Source organism: Mixophyes fleayi, chromosome 11 (genome assembly GCF_038048845.1).
Source record: "Mixophyes fleayi isolate aMixFle1 chromosome 11, aMixFle1.hap1, whole genome shotgun sequence".
Lineage (NCBI taxonomy): Eukaryota > Metazoa > Chordata > Amphibia > Anura > Limnodynastidae > Mixophyes > Mixophyes fleayi.
In genome coordinates this window covers 77,224,111-77,243,615 of record NC_134412.1, presented here as the reverse complement: position 1 = coordinate 77,243,615, position 19,505 = coordinate 77,224,111, and the positions used below count along the sequence as shown (strand labels likewise).

The window sequence follows — 19,505 nt, the reverse complement described above, 5'->3', positions numbered from 1 at the left end:
CAGGCAGATGTGAAAATTCAGTGGATGCTCCAATACTATGGTATTCCCAGCAAATGTTCCTCATGAGAACTTGCCACCGGCCAGTGCAAACTTTGCCAGAGAGAGAGAGCCTAGTCTTTCTATGAACACATATACTGAGAGGGAGAGAGCTATCTTGTATATCACTGACTGTAGGGAAGGTTTTACTAGTATTAGAACCAGCAGACCCCACATAACATTAATACCCTCCCCACGTATTAAAAATAACACTCCACCCTTAACAATAATATTCACCCCACATATTATAAACCCCTCCCCAACATAAAATTAATCCCCCACTGTCACTTCCCTATCTTCCAAAGCAGCAGGAGTCAGTCACACATCCACATTGTAGAGCGGGGAGAGGTGGGGCAGACAGGATAAATTAGGAGGAGAGGGGAAAACTGGGATAGGAGAAGAGAGGTGAAGGTTGGGAGACAGAGGGGAGGGGGTGGGACTAGAAATAAAAGCAGCTCATTGGTGTCTAGTCCCAGAGGAGGAGCCAGCCACCAGGAAGTACACCAATCACGTGGCCTGCCCTCTTTAGCCCCGATAATTTCACACAGCCCCTTCTACAAACCTGAGGCCCCACTCAGAACAAGTGAGGGCCTCAACAGATTGTTGGTAAAAAAAAAATGGTCTTGGATGGTGGGCCCCTGGTCAGTCCGGGCCCCCTACACTGGTACCTCCTGTACCCCTTTGATTGTGGCCCTGTGGAGAATACTTTTATACAGGTCATGGCAATCCGTTGTGACTTCTAATGGCCATAATAATTTAGTCTAGGGCTTGCATAGATCTTTATACTATACATGTTTTTCTTATGAACTCTAAAGTGATGACATCAAAACTCATCAATTATAAGCAATGACATCAGATCTCACACTTTATACAGGTATTATATTCAGGAGTTTATACCTATATTAGCATCACCTGTGTGTTACATTGCAGTTGTTTCACTTAAGGTAACTCTTTGTGTTATCTGCACCTTTCTCCACAGTACCCGCCAGCCAGCAGAATCCACAGAGCGTGGTGGTGTCCGTCTCTAACATCAGTGCACCATCTGGGACCCAGGCTCACCTAATCTGCCAGAGTTACCGCATGGTATGGACACAGGACAGCCTACTGGACAGACAACGTGTCGCACACTGGGACCTGTATAGCAGTCAAGGGGCGTACCGGGGGGAGCGTCTCCTGGACATGTTCTCTGCTGGGGACCAACGCATTTATAATGGGTACAACCAGGGCAGGATATCGGTGTCACCCTCTGCTTTCCAAGATGGCAACTTTTCCTTGGTGATAAAAGGTACAACACTATATATACATACTGGGATATACCTTGTGCATACTTCAGTACAATACACCATTATATGGCACTTGTCTAGTGATGTGTATTGAACTTTCCCAGTGATTAAGTAAATAGGACTAGTCTGGTTTGATTGCTTTTGTCTGGCTCATGTCTTTAGGTACTTTATTTATAGGCTTAATATAAGTTCAGCCGAGAAGCCCAAGCTTCTACTATGAGATTTTTCACTATCTTAATTTAATACAAATGATCACATGTCACAGACCAGTGGCGCACGCAGGGGGGGTTTCTGAGTCTCTAGAAACCCCCCCCCTGCGCTAACTAAGTGGCCACTGTCCTATACAGCAGCCGCGGCGCTGTCAAAGAAGCGTCCGCGGCGGTGCTGTATTGTATACAGCACCGCCGCAGACGCTTCTTAGACAGCGCCGCGGCTGCTGTATAGGACAGCGCTGGCGAAACGGAGCAGCTGCGCATGCGCAGCAGCTCTCTCTCTGTTTTTTTTTTTGGGTCGGCGGGGGAAAACCCCCCCCCTCCCCCCGACAATCCTCCGTGCGCCGCTACCGACTTACTTTTAATTATCGATATAGCTAAAATATTAAGTGCTTTTAAAGACAACATCATTTTTTAACATACATAAAATATAGGTCAAATTTCAATGCACTGCCGAAAACTCCACAAGCCCCTGATGATCACAATGTATATTCATATAGTGTTGGAAACAACAGACATAAGAGCTGGTGCCTGTTTTCCCAGAACAGTCCCAACGTTTGTTACTAAAAATCTATAACGTGTAATGCAGAGACATAGGACTGGGATTCCTTTTGCTATATTATAAGACCATACTTGCCTACTCTACCGGAATTCCCGGGAGGCTCCCGAGTTTCGGGGAGTCCTCACGGACTCCCGGAACAGTAGGCAAAGCTCCCGCATTTACCGAAATTCACGGCATTGAATGGAGGGGATGGGGCTTAATTGTGTCATTAGGCTCCGCCCCCTCCATTTAATGCAGTGAATTTCGGCTTTTTATAGTGGGGGCTATGGTGCCACATGTCACATGACTTCTAAAAGTTGGCATGTATGTATAAGACAGCAAGAGAGGGTTTTAGATAGCACCTGTGCACACAACAGTAAATACCGCCATATGTGGTCTGATCCAATGTTCAGGAGAATGCAGCCTAATCACAAGGGACATGTGACATCAGACATGAGATATTGCGTGACTTGGTGATGTCATGTGGCTCACATATCATCATCATCATTTATTTATATAGCGCCACTAATTCCGCAGCGCTGTACAGAGAACTCATTCACATCAGTCCCTGCCCCATTGGGGCTTACAGTCTAAATTCCCTAACATACACACACACAGACAGCGACTAGGGTCAATTTGTGATAGCAGCCAATTAACCTACTAGTATGTTTTTGGAGTGTGGGAGGAAACCGGAGCACCCGGAGGAAACCCACGCAAACACGGGGAAAACATACAAACTCCTTACAGATAAGGCCATGGTCGGGAATTGAACTCAGTGTTGTGAGGCAGTAGTGCTAACCACTGAGCCACTGTGCTGCACATATGGCTGCCTCTACTGTGCATAGGTGCTGGGTACACTTTAATGACCTGAGAAAAACTACTTGTCACATATGTGTCCAGTGCTTCTATTTCAAAATACAAGAGCCTTAGTAAACTCAAAAGAGGACATTACAACGTCACAAAATGCAGTATACTTAGTTAGTCCAGTACCTATAGATAGTCCAGTAGAGTTATTCCGAAGGTTCTTTTTTCCATTTGATGAATATGAAGTCTGATGTAGATGCTGGTTTAAGGGACATTTCAGTTGTACAAGTATTAGCTTGTGAGACCCCATTGCTGGGGATATGGCCAAATATTAATAAACTGTGTTTGTTTCCTTATGTAAAGGTGTATTACAGAGTGATCAAGGGCTGTATTCCTGTAATCTCCATCACCACTACTGCCACCTGGATGAGACGGTTAAAGTCCAGCTGAACGTCACCAAGTCAGGTGAGAATCCTCTGTTCTATGGCTTTACTAAGCATAGAAGGTATAATGCATAGCAATAGGGAAGTGGTTTTAGTGGATGGGGAGACAGTTTGATTATTATGAACTTCCTGATTTCCCAAAAAATCTTGCCTTGTGCTTTATATGTTCATGGCCAACTATCAAAGACAGAAAGTGCATACATCTAACGTCATAGAAAACATCTATTACAGCTTTCATCGTGCATTGATGATTATTGTTATTATTATTGTTTATTCATGTGTCTCCACAAAAGTCTCCAGCTCTTGACAGTGGTGAAATAGAGCATAGCACCATCTTACCTTCTCTTTTATGTCATTGTATGGGATTTGTGTTGTGTCATGATCCCCCCCAATGTACTCCGCTATGTAATGTGTCAGCACTTTATAAATAAAAAGATAAAATAATAATAATAGACATAGAGGATCAACGGGTAAAATACAGGACGTCTGAAGCATAAAGTCACTAAACATAATACTGTAAATAAGAAGTAAGGTAAATAAAATAATAAGTGTCATACAGAAGTGTCATACAGAACACGCAAGAGGCATCATACAATAACTTGAGTGGATAAAGTGGGAACAGATAAGAAGACATGAGTAGAGAGGGGTCTTGCATGCGAAAGTTTACAATTTAACGGGGATTATGATTATGGTCTTAGTCCCCATAGTGCAATGTACAGATTGTTACATATAAGTTAATCTTTTAAAGGCGTAGTCGCCTTTTGGACACCCCCCCCCCCCCCTCCATCTTTAACCAGTTACCCCCATCCTCATTTAGCCTTTTGATTTGAGTCCCTCTACTTTAGCCCCCACAGTTACTGATGCAATGCTTTTTTCATGTGACTGTACGGAAAGGCGAGATACTGTCAGTCCTGGTGTATTGAACCCACCCAGAATGCAGTGTGTGCAGGATATATAGCACCCAATTCGATTGGCTGTGGCTTCTGTCCAGTCAAATGCTGCACTGTCTTCCCACCTTCAGATGAGCCAGACCATCTCTTCAGTTTTGTAATAGCGGGTTTTCGAAGGGGGGCAATTGGACCTAATCAAAGGCTAAATGGACTATAGCTAGTCAATGGACTCAAATAAAATGCTGGTGAAATAGAGGGCTCAACAACCGGAAGCCGAGATGTGTCGGAACCGGTGAAATTCTAGTTTCGGCTAAAGAATTAACAATTGCTAAAGTGCTGGAAGGTGGACATTCTTTAATCATATTTCTAGTACTTCAAAATATCAAGAGAGGGCAGTTGTGGAAATGAGGGAGATATATTAGTGTTAAAGCAAACTGCAAAAATTTATACTGATAACAACACTGAGGCAATATATTTCCATATTAGTATCTAATGAATAGGTAAGTACCTTATAAAAGGACAACTGTCAGTAAGAATTGTTTACAGCATTTGGAATCACATGCTGAACCCATTTAGTTTAATTGTATTTCTTATTGTTTTCTTTCAGAACGTAGGGTAAAGATATACTGGGATGGGGAGAAGGTCATTCTCGTGGCTTTAGTTGGTTCCACCGCCGTTCTACCCTGTGAGAACTGGAACCATATATGGACTGACCGCTATCGCGAAGAGGACCAACAGGTGGTACACTGGGATCGCCAAGCCCCAGGGATCCCCCATGACAGAGCTGACCGCTTGGTTGACATGTATGCTTCAGGGGAGCGGCGGTCATATGGCCCCCTCTTCATGAGGAGGAAAATGAATGTCACAGATTCATCTTTTGCACAAGGAGACTTCTCACTATTAATATCAGACTTGGCGAAAGGCGATGAGGGAACCTACTCCTGTCACCTGCACCATCATTACTGTGGGCTCCACGAACGCAGGATTTTTTATCTGACTGTTTACGATCCACCCAAAGAGCCTCCGAAGGAAGAAGAACCCAAGAAAACCAACATGGCTCCACCACCAGCTATAGGTAGTGTCTCACCTGGTGTATGATGATAACATTCTCAGCAGCTATACTGCATTGTAACCACTGAGGTGACAAAACACCAAGAGAGTTATCAATTCTTCAATAAAGGAAGAGTGACGATGTTGCCCATAGCAACCAATGATATTCTAGCTATGATGTTCTAGAATGTACTAGATAAATGATAGCTAAAATCTGATTGGTTGCTATGGGCAACATCTCAACTTTTCCTTTTTAGAATGTTTAATAAATCTACCTCTAAGTCTTAATAACTACCGAGGTCTCTCTTCCCCATATCAATGCATTTGAAAACTTTCATTCATAAATGTTTTGGCCATGACTCCTTGTTATAGGATGTTTCATGACATAAACGTAGGTAAAATACAATTCTCAGTAAATATAGATCTCTCTTTTAGCGGACTATTCATTCCTCATTCCTCATCTCTCTGTCTAATTCACATATAGTTAGTCATCACCAATTGTAAAAATTTAATTTTTTATTTGAAAGCCATATTGCTTCTCTGACAAATGTACCATCATTCTTCATAAATATGGCTAGACATACATTGGGTGGGTTTAGTCGTAATAGTTTCCTACAAAAAAAAAAGTTGGTGAATTTATGCTGAAACGATCTCCTCTATAAAACCCATAATTATTCAGCCTAAATTCAAGGAAGATCTTTTCAGTCTGAATTAGCATTAACAATGAGCCAACCAATTCAATAAATATTCTTTCACCTTACCTGAATAGGGTGCATTATAGACAATGTGAAATTTGTGTTAGGACAGTATATATATATATATATATATATATATATATATAGAGAGAGAGAGAGATAGTGGTGTGCCATGCTGCCACTTCTCCTATTGCTTTGATTGTAGAACTATCAAATTCTATTCACTTACATTTTGCATACCGTCACATCTAAATTTGTTTTTTGCATGTTTAAAGTACATTTCTCATCTTCACAAAGTGGAGGCAGCCATTTTGTAGAGTAGACATAGATTAGTGAGATCGCTGCCTCTCAGTTCACAAAGTAGTGACATCATCGTAATACTTAATGCCTCAGTGATATCGCTAGTTCCTAGTGAGTCAATAGGATGCATGCTACCTGCCTCAGTAATGACTGGTTCGGATTGACTTGATACGCATGCCCATAAAATGGCTGCCTCCGTTGTGTTTAAGTGAAGGGTGCACTTTAATTCAAACATGTTACCACAGGGCACTTGGCATTACTAATGTAAGGTATGATCCACCAGTCCTGCCAACCAGGACATATGTCTGTGATATTAGAGCTGTTGCCATCTCATATTGTTTTGTTCTTTTCTGTACTTTTCTCCTCAGACTCCACCATCGTCCGGGAAAACAAAGTGATCAATGTTATAATTCCGGAAAACAGACTTCATTTCATCCAACAACTCGGATACATCCTGGCAACCCTACTGTTGTTTCTTCTCCTCCTCACAGCTGTGATCCTCATCACCCGCAAGCATCGTAAAAAAGGTAAGTGTGGAATTCAATATGTGATACGTAGCAAACAGGATACACGCAGCCCCCTGTCCTGCATGCGTTCTGAGTGCAGTTTCATTATAATGATCATTGGCAGCCTTGTATCACTTTATTTGAAGGAATGTTGAAGTTTTAATAAGCTTTTAAAACATTTACATGAATATAAAGAAATAATAAGTTTCAATAATGTGGCAAAATTCCCAAACATGTTAAATTATACTGGGTTCAAAGGCTCCAGGAAAATGTTTTTTTCTGCACTGTGTACTTCCTGTGCACACTGACATCAAGGATTTTAAAACTAACTGTGGTGAAAGTTAAACGTTTTTAAAAAAAATAATAGAAGTTTACATTTATGATTAGTAACGATAATTTAGCTGGATAAAGAAAACCCAAGCAAGAAAAGGTTAATATGTGGAAATTTGAAGCAGACAATAACAGTTAGTTTAATTTAATAAAGTAGGTATCTAGCAAAAGAGCCAAATATGATCACAGTTATCAGAGCCTATTAGTTTTATTATAAACTTTGTGGATTTGTGTCAGCGGTAAAAACCAGGAGAGGTCATGTGACCAAGCATGTTGTAATCTCACCTATTGTATGAAATGATTGGTCCAGGGCTGGCCAACCTACAAGTCCCAGCATGCTTTGCCAGTAGATAGACAGCCGATACCTGGCAGGGCATGCTGGGAATTGTATTTTCCCAACACCTGGTGAGCAGTAGGTTGGCCAGACCTGGATTAGTGCGTTGTCAGCCCATCAGCACCCAAGGGGACTTAACCAGGCTTGAGATACCACAAATGAGGGTAAAATTACCTAATGAGGGGGAACACTAAAAAAGGGTGAAAGACTATGACTGTTTTCTTCAGCCACAGGGCTTTTCTTGCTTCGCCCTGTATAACAAAGGTTTAGCGCCGGCAATTACACTGCTGTGGCTGGCGGAAAGGTTTGCCCAACGAAGCCGTTTCACAAGCATCGCAGAGGTACCACCGCAATGCCTGTTCTGTTATCTCCATCTCACGATAATGTTTTGCATAAAGCATTTTTATATTGTTTAAAGGTTTTAAAATATGTTTTTAATTATTTTAAATATTTTTTATCTATTTTTTATTTTTATTATTCTATTTTTTGCTAAGCTTTATTTTTTTTATTGGGCTTTCAGTTCCACTGCACGTGAAGAAACTAGCCACCTCACACATGCGCCTATCTGCTGTCACCATGTAATATCGCTGGCTAAGCACTTGTGCACATGCGCAGACTATTTCTGCCTTGGGAAGTAACCTAGGTGGTATAGTGACTCTGCAGCATATTATACCCAGCCCCTGTACAAAGCAACAACAATTCTGAGATATTGACCCGAATACTCCCATGCACTCAGCACCAGTAGAAGGAGAGCAGCTGTGTATGCAGAACATTGTGTTTCCACTCTTGTAGTGTATTTTTTAAGAGACCAGGAGAATACTGACCCACTAGTAACATTAGATATGCTAGTGGTTAGCACTTCTGCCTCACAGCACTGGGATCATGAGTTCAATTCCTGACCATGGCCTTATCTGTGAGGAGTTTGTATGTTCTCCCTGTGTTTGTGTGGGTTTCCTCTGGGTGCTCTGGTTTCCTCCCACACTTCAAAAACATGCTAGTAGGTTAATTGGCTACTATTATTAAATTGACCCTAGTCTGTGTGTGTGTTAGGAAATTTAGACTGTAAGCTCCAATGGGGCAGGGACTGATGTGAGTGAGTTCTCTGTACAGCGCTGCGGAATCAGTGGCGCTATATAAATTGATGATGATGATTATGCTGTTGCATTGTCTGGTGAAAAATCACTTACTAAATACTGTGATTTTCTTTGCTTTGTAGGTTATGGCTACAACTTGAATAAATCTCAGGGGTAAGTAATTTCTGCTTCACTGAAGTTCCATGCCAGGGAATAATTTAAAGGGATGCTGCACTGTTCCATATTTTAAATATATAATGTATCCTCAGGCACTGAGAGCTGTTCTATATATACAGTGGCGCTTGAGAAGGGGGCAAGGTCACGTCACATTGGCGCCATGTCACGTCCCCTGGGGGCATGCCTGGCAGCGCCATCCCCAAACTCCCATCCCCATCCTTAAAATCACCCCTTCAATTCTGCACCCACCTACCACTCATACGTGCATCCCTGCCAACCTATTGTTGTACAAGTAATGAGGGCGTCGCAAATTCGTAAGTCTCCCATAATTCCATGAGAGTGGGCAAGTATGGGTACTCGCAGCATTGAAGTGGTACCCATCAGTGAGGCACGCCTCCCAAATGGAATTGGGGCAAAAGTCCTGATCAATGACACAGCGGGACAGTCCCCTCAAATCAGGACTACCCCCCTCATATTGGGACAGTCTGGAGGTATGGAATTGGAGAAATTCTCAAATTTTGTTTTTTGTTTTTTTGTTACAGGAAAGAGGTGAACATGAAGGAGATCTGTGTGAGACCTCCTGACCTTATCCAATACAAAAAGGAGGATCTTCAAATCGGTACGTGAATAAGGTTTATAAATAAATGAGTCTCATTCACAATAATGAAAATGACACATAAAAATACATTTAAAAATAGTATTTTAGCTCATGTAAGTGGGTCAACCTCTTCAATATTCTAAATTTCATTAGGAAGCTCCCCCTCCCCTTCCCCTAGATTAATACATAGTTGGGCATCCCTTCCCAAGGATCCTTGCTGTTTTTGTGATGCAACTAAGGTCGGTATGGTTTCTGGGGGAAAATACCAGCCTGCCTGTTCCTGTTGTATTCCTGATCTACTAATAACATTGGGCCTGATTCATTAAGGCTCTTAACTTGAGAAACTTCTTATTTCAGTCTCCTGGACAAAACCATGTTACAATGCAAGGGGTGCAAATTAGTTTTCTGTTTTGCACATAAGTTAAATACTGACTGTTTTTTCATGTAGCACGCAAATACTTGATAGCGTATTTGTACACTGAAATTTAAAGTTGATATTTGTGTGCTACATGAAAAAACAGTCACTATTTAACTTATGTGCAAAACAAAATCCTAATTTGCACCCCTTGCATTGTAACATGGTTTTGTCCAGGAGACTGAAATAAGAAGTTTCTCAAGTTAAGATCCTTAATGAATCAGGCCCATTGGGAGCAAGTCCCATTTTACTTGCCGAGTGGGTAAAATACACCAGACTTTATGTGTTTATTTCATGCTTATAGTGTTGTTTTTTTTCCTATCTAGCTTTTTCTTTATACTCTATAGTTGTCAGAAACATTCTAGAACTACTGTCTTTCCTGTGCCCCTCTCATAGCCAAAAGACTATGATGCCAAAACAAAGCCCCAACTGTCATAAGAAAACACAATATTAAACTTGCTTATGAGGAGTAAATGCTAAAAAGCTTATTTCTGGAAAAATGCTCATAGGCACCATTGGCGGTGTGGTTTTGCCACCGGGCCATGGCTGCAGAAGGGTTAATATCTTGTGTATAGTTTAGCAAACACTGCAGGCGCAAAATATAAAATACAGACGGTCCCTAGATACTGAAAGTGGTTCTTATTTTTCCATGTTTTTTACTGTTTTACCTTATTTCATGGCACCAGTGTAACACAATGTTCTGCCCACACCAAATTATTGCGTAATCACACATGTAACACTATGCTATGGGTAATAATGCCACCAACATACCAGTCGGCAGGGCGTGGAAGGGGAATGAAACGTAACTACAAACAGACTGTAAATTTACTTTTATGGTTCTAAATTTGTTTGAAAAGAAAACTCATATAAATATCTTTTTGTGACCCAGATTATAAAAATAACATTTTGAAGGAGCGCGCATCCATGGAGAGGACCTTCACTCCAAAGAACATCGACTTAGACCTCGGTGAGTGAAGACCGTGCTTTCATTTTCTCATACCACTAATTGGTGGCTGGGGTAGAGACTGATTGTTATAATAGGGGACATCCAGCTACATCAACAATACAGTCTGGGAGCAGCAGACTGTTTCAAAGTAAATACATTACACACAGCGAATGGAAGTAATAGTTAGCGGAGACGTTTTATAGCCTCAGTCTCTGGGGATACTTTGGTCAAAGGGGAGGAATTTGGCTGGGGATCAGTTAGGATGAGATTCTTTGGGACAGGCTATGAGTTCCAATAAGTGGATCCAGGATGAAAGTGGAACTTTGTGGTTTTTTTCTCAAAGAGACACCGATGTTGGTTGGTGATAATACAACACAAAAAACAAGGGTTTAGTGTCTAATGGCGGCTGTGAACAAGTAGATTTTGGGAATTGTTACATGGCTATCTTATTATAGGAACAGTGCAAGGGCATGTCTACACATTTTTTATTTCATATCCACAAAGGATAATAATATTATTTGTAAATATTTGTTAGGAACTTTTTAGCTGCCTTCCTATAAAAAAAAAAAAATGAGCACTTACTGAAGTTTATAACCCATGTACTTGTGAGAATGAAAGTTCAGACGACATATATTGCATGTCTGATATACGATTCACATGCACGGTGGCGTAGTGGTTAGCACTTCTGCCTTGCAGCACTGGGGTCATGAGTTCAATTTCCGACCATGGCCTTATCTGTGAGGAGTTTGTATGTTCTCCCTGTGTTTGCGTGGGTTTCCTCCGGGTGCTCCGGTTTCCTCCCACACTCCAAAAAAACATACTGGTAGGTTAATTGGCTGCTAACAAATTGACCCTAGTCTGTGTCTGTCTGTGTGTGTATGTTAGGGATTTTAGACTGTAAGCTCCAATGGGGCAGGGACTGATGTGAATGAGTTCTCTGTACAGCGCTGCGGAATTAGTGGCGCTATATAAATAAATGGTGATGATGATGATGATGCATTATATCTGAGGTTGATACGTCTGCATGGGTAAACAGCATGTAGCTTTTCCCCTTCATTTCATTGGGGTTTCCAGCGTATAGACACCTAGTTGAAATGTATGGGCCATTGAAATGAATGGACTATTGAAATGAATGGACTATTGAAATGAATGGGAGAAACTCTGCTAGTGAATAAATAATAATAATAAAAAATTAAAAGACAACACCTAACCTAAAAACCTTTAACAGTACTAGACAGCCCAATCTGGTTTCCACTGCAGCACAAGGATAAGGATTGTCCCTGCTCATTATAACAAAATAGTAAAAAAGAAAATAAACACATATTTTCAAGTATAATTTATTTGATGGAAACACCAACTATACCCTAACTCCACTTTATTTAAAAAATAAAAACTATCTTTGTCCTGGATCTGTGTTGTTACCCAATGAGGAATTCTTTCCCACAATTGCTGCTTGTGATTGGCTACTGGCTAAGCCCCACCCCAATTCAGGTGACATCCATTCAGTGGTGGGGGATCATAATGAGCAGTCACATTGGTTTTTATGGCGTTTTTTTCCCCCATTGGAAAAAAAAAAAGAATTTCCCATTATACTATGAAGAAAAAGAAAATATTTTATTTTATATTTTTTTTTATATAAAAGTGGGGAATGGTGGTTTGGAGAGTGTTTTAAACTTTATTTTAATTGTATTTGATTGCTATTGTGGAAGTACATGTACAAGCATGTGCTGGCAACCATTGAGTGGAAGGGCGTATAAGTTTAAATATGTCTTCTAAACCATAGATAATGTATATTAATGTTGGTAACTTTTCTCAATATCAATGTATGGATTTAAATTAAAAAAATTAATTGTCAGCCTGTAACTTCCATGAGCTGCTTAATGAAAAATGAGGGTGCAACTAGCAATGAAATCACAGTATTTTGGTAAAGCTGTTTTAATTACGTAAATTATAAAGTGGATTTGCAAAACAGCTCTCCGTTCCCAATTCCTCAGGGACGTGAAACCTCATCTTAAAAGTATTGGAAAGGATTCTTTACTGTAGCAACAATGGAAAGGGATCTTTGCAGTAACAGAAGTAGAGATTGTAAATATAACCAACAGTATAAAAAGTATTATTGTATTCTTTTCTTTCCCCAACAGAGCTTCGCAAAGAGTATTGTAAATAGGACCTAATTCATGCTACTGGCTGGCCCAGAAGCTGCAACTTCAATTAAGAATAGAGCCTTAAAGGTTCTTCAGTATCTTCATTCAACCTGTCTGCTACTTTTGTCTGTGTCTCCTTCATGTGCTGCTGTGTCTTCAGATCACTGTACCCAATAGCAGCAACAATTTCAAGAGGAATAAAACAGTATATTAAAGACATTTCAGATGCCTCAATGGATTGTATACATCATTTTTCTCTCTGTCCGGTAACTTGCAAGAGATGGATTTCATAAACATAAATAACTTTTCAGGTACCTTTTTGTTACCTTAATGATAATGTAGTAACGGCTTTCTGCGATAGCTTCATGTAGAACTGTTTTATATAAACAGCGGGCAACGTATTCTGTGCAAAACCCATTGCTGGCTTCTTTTTCTTTTGGAATTAAAGGGGATGTTCACTGAAAGCAACATGTGCCTGCGTAAGGTGTAACCGGTCACTAGTATCCTATGGAAAGTTTAAACGGCATTATAAGAGCATTATAATGATGTTGACAAAAAGGCTTGTTACATGCTGGCATTACGTAATTGTGTCTCTCCTCTGTTGTGTTATAGACAGGTGGATGGAAATGAGGCAGACGATTAATTTCACATATTGCTAACGGATCTCCAGTGCAGTGCACATGGCGGTCTTAGCGACTGACATAGCGGAGATGGGTGAAAGTAGCCCATGATTTACATTCTCCTGTCGCTGTCCTATTCTCCACATTGATGTCCCTACATAAATTTCCTTCTTCCCTCTGTTCAGCTGACTAAAATGTACTAGAGGGCAGACAGAATGTCCACATGTCAATGTGTACATAGGGTAAATCTGTATTGGGGACAGGTAGTTTTGTAGTTACATGTACATTGCTTTGTGAGTAGAGTTTTAATGCTTTACAAGTCACCTCTCTGGCTAGCAGTGCTCTGTGATCACAGGAATGCAGATTTAAACTTAGGCTGGGTACACACTACAGAAAACTTCTCCTGATGCGATATCGTTAACGATTTTACCAACAACTGAAAGTCCCGACCAGCGTGCCGATTCCTGTGTACACACTATACACGTTTTACAAGATTTACCTTCAGATCTGTGCTCTTCATCTGTCATAACCATCGACTGAAAATATTGTGACTGTAAACTCTATGGAGATCTGGTTCTGAGTGCATACACACTGCAGGATTGGAACAACATCGTTCCATCGTTGAAGGAGACCTTTAGTCCGTTTATAAAATCAAATCAGGCGGTACGATGTGTTTTGGAATGATAACCGTTCATCGTTGGAGCGTACTCACTAGTTCGATATTGGTCGTTTATCGTGTGATTGGCTAGATAGTTGGGTGAAAAACCTGTAGTGTGTACTCAGCCTTACTTAGAAACCATTAGACTGACTTTCAGGCTGTCAGAGAAGGTACCTGAGCTGTGCATCACTGATCACTAATACTCTATAAAGAGCATTATAACAAAGTATTTCCAAACGGCTTGTCTACTCATAGTGATCTAAATGACCGCTAAACATAAAGTAAAAGTTACCTTATATAAAAGAACTGCTACTATCCCAGACGTTAACAGAACTTGAGATATTTGACATTGTATTTACCTTTTCTGTACAGATGGAGATACACAATTGCTCTCTGTTATCAGCCACTCTAGAGTCAGAAGGTGGTGAATGTATAGTCCTGCTATAGAATTACTGTCAGGAAGACTTTTGTGTACATGGAAAATCTCTTTTTTCGGCTCTGGTAGACTCTCGTAACACATATAAAGTTGTAGTGAGCCAGACGGGAGGCTTCCCCTGCGATGCATTTGAATATATTTCTAAATGTTATCAGTAGGTCTCATGTAATCAAACTTCTCTGTGAGGTTTAATGGTCCTTTCATTGTACACATTGTATCCTAGGTGGCCAGTCTGTGTATATATCAGTGTATTGGACAGATGTGTTCAAACAGTCGGGGTTCCATGTACTTTACTCTGAAAAGAACGGTTGTAATTGTTATTGCTGGTCTCAAGTCAACAAAGCCGTCTATTTGCCAACAACAGAGATGAGTGGAAATTATATAGATATGTGTGTCAGCTGCTTATGAAAACAGAATGGGACTATATGCAATGTTATGCAATTAATCTCTTAAGGAGATGAAAACTCCCAGCATTCTCTGTTTTAGTTACCACTTCATTCCCAGAATCCTCTAAGACAGGCCTGTCCAACCTGCGGCCCTCCAGGTGTTGTCAAACTACAAGTCCCAGCATGCCCTTCAGGCTATCAACTGGTTGTCTACTGGCAAAGCATGCTGGGGCTTGTAGTTTCACAACACCTGGAGGGCCGCAGGTTGGACAGGCCTGCTCTAAGATCTCCTCAATGAGAGATTAATGGCTCAGCCTATTAAACTATAAAGTCAGGTTTAAATGCCAGCAATTCATGCAAGGCAATTCGATGTTGTCATTATTGGAGATCTTTGCAAACTATAAAGACTAGTGATTAAAAATTAATTGTGCAGCAAAGCATATAGGAAACACTGAATTACCAAATAAGCAATTTCCAGTACGGGATTCATCTTTTGAGATCACGCAACTAAAAGTTGACATTATGACCTAGCCCATAGTGTTTTACATGGTCTTGGAGCAAGTAACTTGTCGTTGTTTCGAGAAACTTGCATAGCATTTAATGGGATCTCAGCTTACATGTATCTGAAATGTTTTTGATTCCTAAAAATAAATATGTGATCGGTTGCTAATATTCTCTTTTTTTAAAACCTGCATTTTGCAGACTAGAGGTATATTGATATACTACTGGTCCAGCAAAAATAATCAGAATCATCAGCACTCCAACTATATTTAAATATATGTGTGTCCCAGTCCAGAGCAATATTATTTGTTAAGCAGTGTTATTCTATTTTCTAGCTGTCTGATGAGTGAAATATCAAAAGAATTTGAAAAGGAAAAAAAAATTAAGGACTTTTGCTCAATCCCTCCCCCCAACCAACTATGTTTCAATGATTACAACAAACCAATAACCAGTGATATAATTCAGAGCTGAAAAGTTTGAAGCCGGACTGTATCCAGGTCTGAGCATACTGATCTCATACTTGCCTACTTTTCAATCTGTACACTGGGAGATCGGAGTACAGATCATGTGACAGAGAGTAGGAGGGGGCGTGACGATGTAATTACATGACTATAGCCTCGCCCCTACCATAAAATACAGAAATTCAAGGTATTGAATAGCGGGGGATGGGGGCTTAATGACGCGATTAAGCTCCGCCCCCACTTTTGAATGCCGTGAATTTCAGCATTTTACAGGGTCCGGGAGGTTTGCCTACTCTTCTCCCCGAAATTCGGGGGGGGCCTCCCGGAAATTCCAGGAGAGTAGACAAGTATGACTAATCCCTTCGAGTTGGATTCAATAGCATGTATTTGCTTTATAAGGGCCAAAAGGGGCTATGAATTAAAATATATTCTTTTAAAAGGCAAATTACATATATCAGGTAGATGGTGTCTGACCTGGCTCTCTGATTTAAAATAATGCATTGGTGATATGTTAAATGTGATAATTTGTTACGGCATTGTCTAATGGGTTGCATTGACTCTTTTATAAATGACAACAGGGAGACTAATGGGTAAATTTATCAAGCTGCGAGTTGCCGGCGGGTTTCAAAAGAGAAGATGTTGCCTATAGCAACCAATCAGTTTCTTGCTATCGTTTTGTAGAATGTACTAAATAAATGACAACTAGAATCTGATTGGTTGCTATAGGCAACATCTCCACTTTTCAAACCCGCAGCTTGATTAGTTTACCCCCTATGTGTTCATATTCCAAACAGGACATTTCCAACACTTTTTTTTGTTTAAGTGTTTTAATGTTGTCCTAATCCATATACAAGGCATTAGTTGCAGAACAAAGATTATAATGTAAAATGTATGAACTATTCCAATTGTAAAGTTTGATAGTGTTATAGAGACTACAAAATGGAGATGTGCTTAATTATGAAAATAAACTTAGATAAACTCTTATACTTTAATGTTGACTTCTGTAGTTTCCTGTTGTATAACTAGGCAGATATGTGTGTACATGATGAGCAATTTAGGTGATAAGTTGATGTGTTTTATCTTCTTGATGTAATAACTTTTAAGTGGGTTTTTAGAACATGACACAGGCATGTGCCAATGCAGAATGTGTGCATATTTGTTCCTTATTTGAGCTCATCAGTGCATGATAGGATCTTCTGCTGAGAATATGAAGAGTTGCAGAATAATCGAGTTTTGCAGGTGAACAAGAGGCTCCACAGAGGTGCAAAGACCCAACAGGACAATGCTCAAGCTCCACTTTTGGTTTGACATCCTGATGTGTGTTTGTAAGTTTGCAGAATATATAGTCTGTGAAACGCGCTGGGTGATAATGGTCAATTCATTCTGCTCTGTGATGTGGTTGGAGCAGGTCTGGTAACACCTGTTTCATCAGCACAATAGGCAGAAATTAAGCAAATATTTCAGGAGAGAAATCTCTCCTGTTCTTTATTATGCACAGGGACTATTCACAAAGCCAAACACTCTCAGTAAATTAATCTCCACTGGTTTTATACTACGAGTTGCAAATCATTTTGGGTACTAAAAAACGTTTTGCATATTATCTCAATTATTGGTTACTCTGCATTCAAACAATGTAAGTCTATGGCTCATTCTCAAATAGAAATAAGGTTCATTACCCAGCTTGGCCTAAACCGACACATCCACCAACCAGTACTGAAGCCTTGTAGAATTACACAGAAAAACTAGAAACACCTTTAGATTGTTACTATATATGGTGCAATCATCCCTATGTCCACTTATATTTAAGTGGACATTTTTACCTTCACTGGGAGCCAAAGACCTAGATTAGTTTAATCTATTAATAATTTGTTTATTTTCAGCCCGTGGTCCTCAACTCTTTTCAATGTTGTGGCACACCTAGTAACCCCTTTGTGGGGTTTAAATCAGGGCCATTTCAATACAAGTGTAAAAGGGGCATTTGTCCTGGGCACACCACCAACTGACTTGCTAGTAAGGAAATCTAGATAGGTTAGGTAGTAAAGGAGCTCATAACTTAGCCCACAGATGGGATACACTCTTTTTTTTTGGCTACAGTTGTCCATCGTGGTTTCCAAAAGATAAAGACACTAATTGGGTCTTTGCTCACTGAAGTCCTAAAGCAGCTCCGGACCAAGTATTTGGGACACAGCCATTTATATGGTTATTGTTAATTTGTACAATACCACAGTGACAGACACTGGAGAAAACGGGGAACACATAAAACAGGGACATAAACGGTAGCTACAAGAGGAGAGTGTGTCCTTTGGAGGGGTGTGTACCAGGGCGAGTAGTACCAGGTGCCAGTATGGTTAGCTCTAATAAAGAGATGGGTATTCAGAAAGTGTTTAAAGATTTAAAAACCTGGGCAGTTTGATTGGACATGGTAGGAATTGCACAGGTTGGTAGCGGCACGAGTGAAGCCCTGTAGGCGGGGGTGAGAGATGGCTATCGGATAGGACGTGCGGGTAGAAGGTAGATCAAAGAGACCGTGACGGAGAATATTACAGGATGAGGGGTTGTGTTACGCCTTGTTCTTTGTACGTTCAGTGTAAAATATATGGATATTTTAAAACCATGTCCATGGGATCAGTTTTGAATAAGGAACAGGCAAAAGGATTAAGAGGGGGTCATACATAGGTTGACTAGTAATCACTGGTGCAGTCCGTACAGAACCTTTACTGAGTCATGTGACACACAGGAGGCAGGTTGTTTACTGATCACATACTCATTTGCAGAAGGTGTTTCGTTCTTATTCACAAGACACACCTAAAAATGGGTTGCAGCACACCACCTCCTTCTTCTGCCTAATGAGACACCGTCATTTCCAGATGATGTGCTTGTACCATTCAAATACTAGATAGAGAGAATAATTAAATTAAGCAGGTTGTTTGAATGAAATACATTTCACAATAGGCTATAACTTAATCATAACCGGGGCCCCCTAAATGAAGTACATTAGAGTCCCAAGTGGCCCATATATTCTACAAAGCCCCATCTAGAGTATAATACACTCTTATGTGTCCAGCATATGATACAGCGACAAATATGCAGCCTGTATCTCCCCCTATGTCCAGCATTATACCCCGAATGCCCGGTTTATGATATAGGCTAAAATATGGCATATACAAACTCCTATGTCCAGCATGTAAAACCTTGTAAGACAAGCAATACCTACCCACTCTGCTAATACCATTGGTACCACTGATAATATTCTCCCTGCCGTCAGGCTGGGTGCAGTGCAGCTACTAATGTGTATTATACTTCAGGAGCGGGATTTTAAAATAAGAACGAGTTTGTTTTTACCTACCGCTTATGAGTCTGAGTCTACGAGCCTAGGCCGGCCTGAACCATATCCCTGTATGACTCCTCACGTTTGGGTGTACCATTTTCTTTTGTCCTGTCCACACATCAAAACAGTTGTAATAAGCTGTCTTAGTGGTATGATTGAGTCATTCTATTATGACCTTGACAAAAATAAACCTGAACACCAAGGAGAAGGTTGTAGGGAAGATTAAACGTTCCTCTTCTAATGATATACTGACATGCTTTATTATGAATCACTTGCATATAGTGTATTGTATTTTGGTTTGTGTGCAATACTAAGCACTCACACACAATGCTTCCATT

The 19,505-nt window shown here is 40.4% G+C and overlaps 1 protein-coding gene across 1 annotated transcript in view; it reads left to right on the top strand.

The window, feature by feature from the left end:
* Positions 1 to 16,831, top strand: part of MXRA8 (matrix remodeling associated 8) — a 39,758-nt gene extending 22,927 nt beyond the window's left edge. The window contains exons 3-10 of the mRNA XM_075189770.1: positions 1,016 to 1,321; positions 3,240 to 3,341; positions 4,817 to 5,284; positions 6,623 to 6,781; positions 8,641 to 8,671; positions 9,217 to 9,293; positions 10,577 to 10,654; positions 12,775 to 16,831. Of these exons, the coding sequence (XP_075045871.1) occupies positions 1,016 to 1,321; positions 3,240 to 3,341; positions 4,817 to 5,284; positions 6,623 to 6,781; positions 8,641 to 8,671; positions 9,217 to 9,293; positions 10,577 to 10,654; positions 12,775 to 12,800 (1,247 nt within the window). The 3' untranslated portion in view covers positions 12,801 to 16,831. The remainder of the gene's footprint in view (positions 1 to 1,015; positions 1,322 to 3,239; positions 3,342 to 4,816; positions 5,285 to 6,622; positions 6,782 to 8,640; positions 8,672 to 9,216; positions 9,294 to 10,576; positions 10,655 to 12,774) is intronic.
* Positions 16,832 to 19,505: the final 2,674 nt, after the last annotated feature.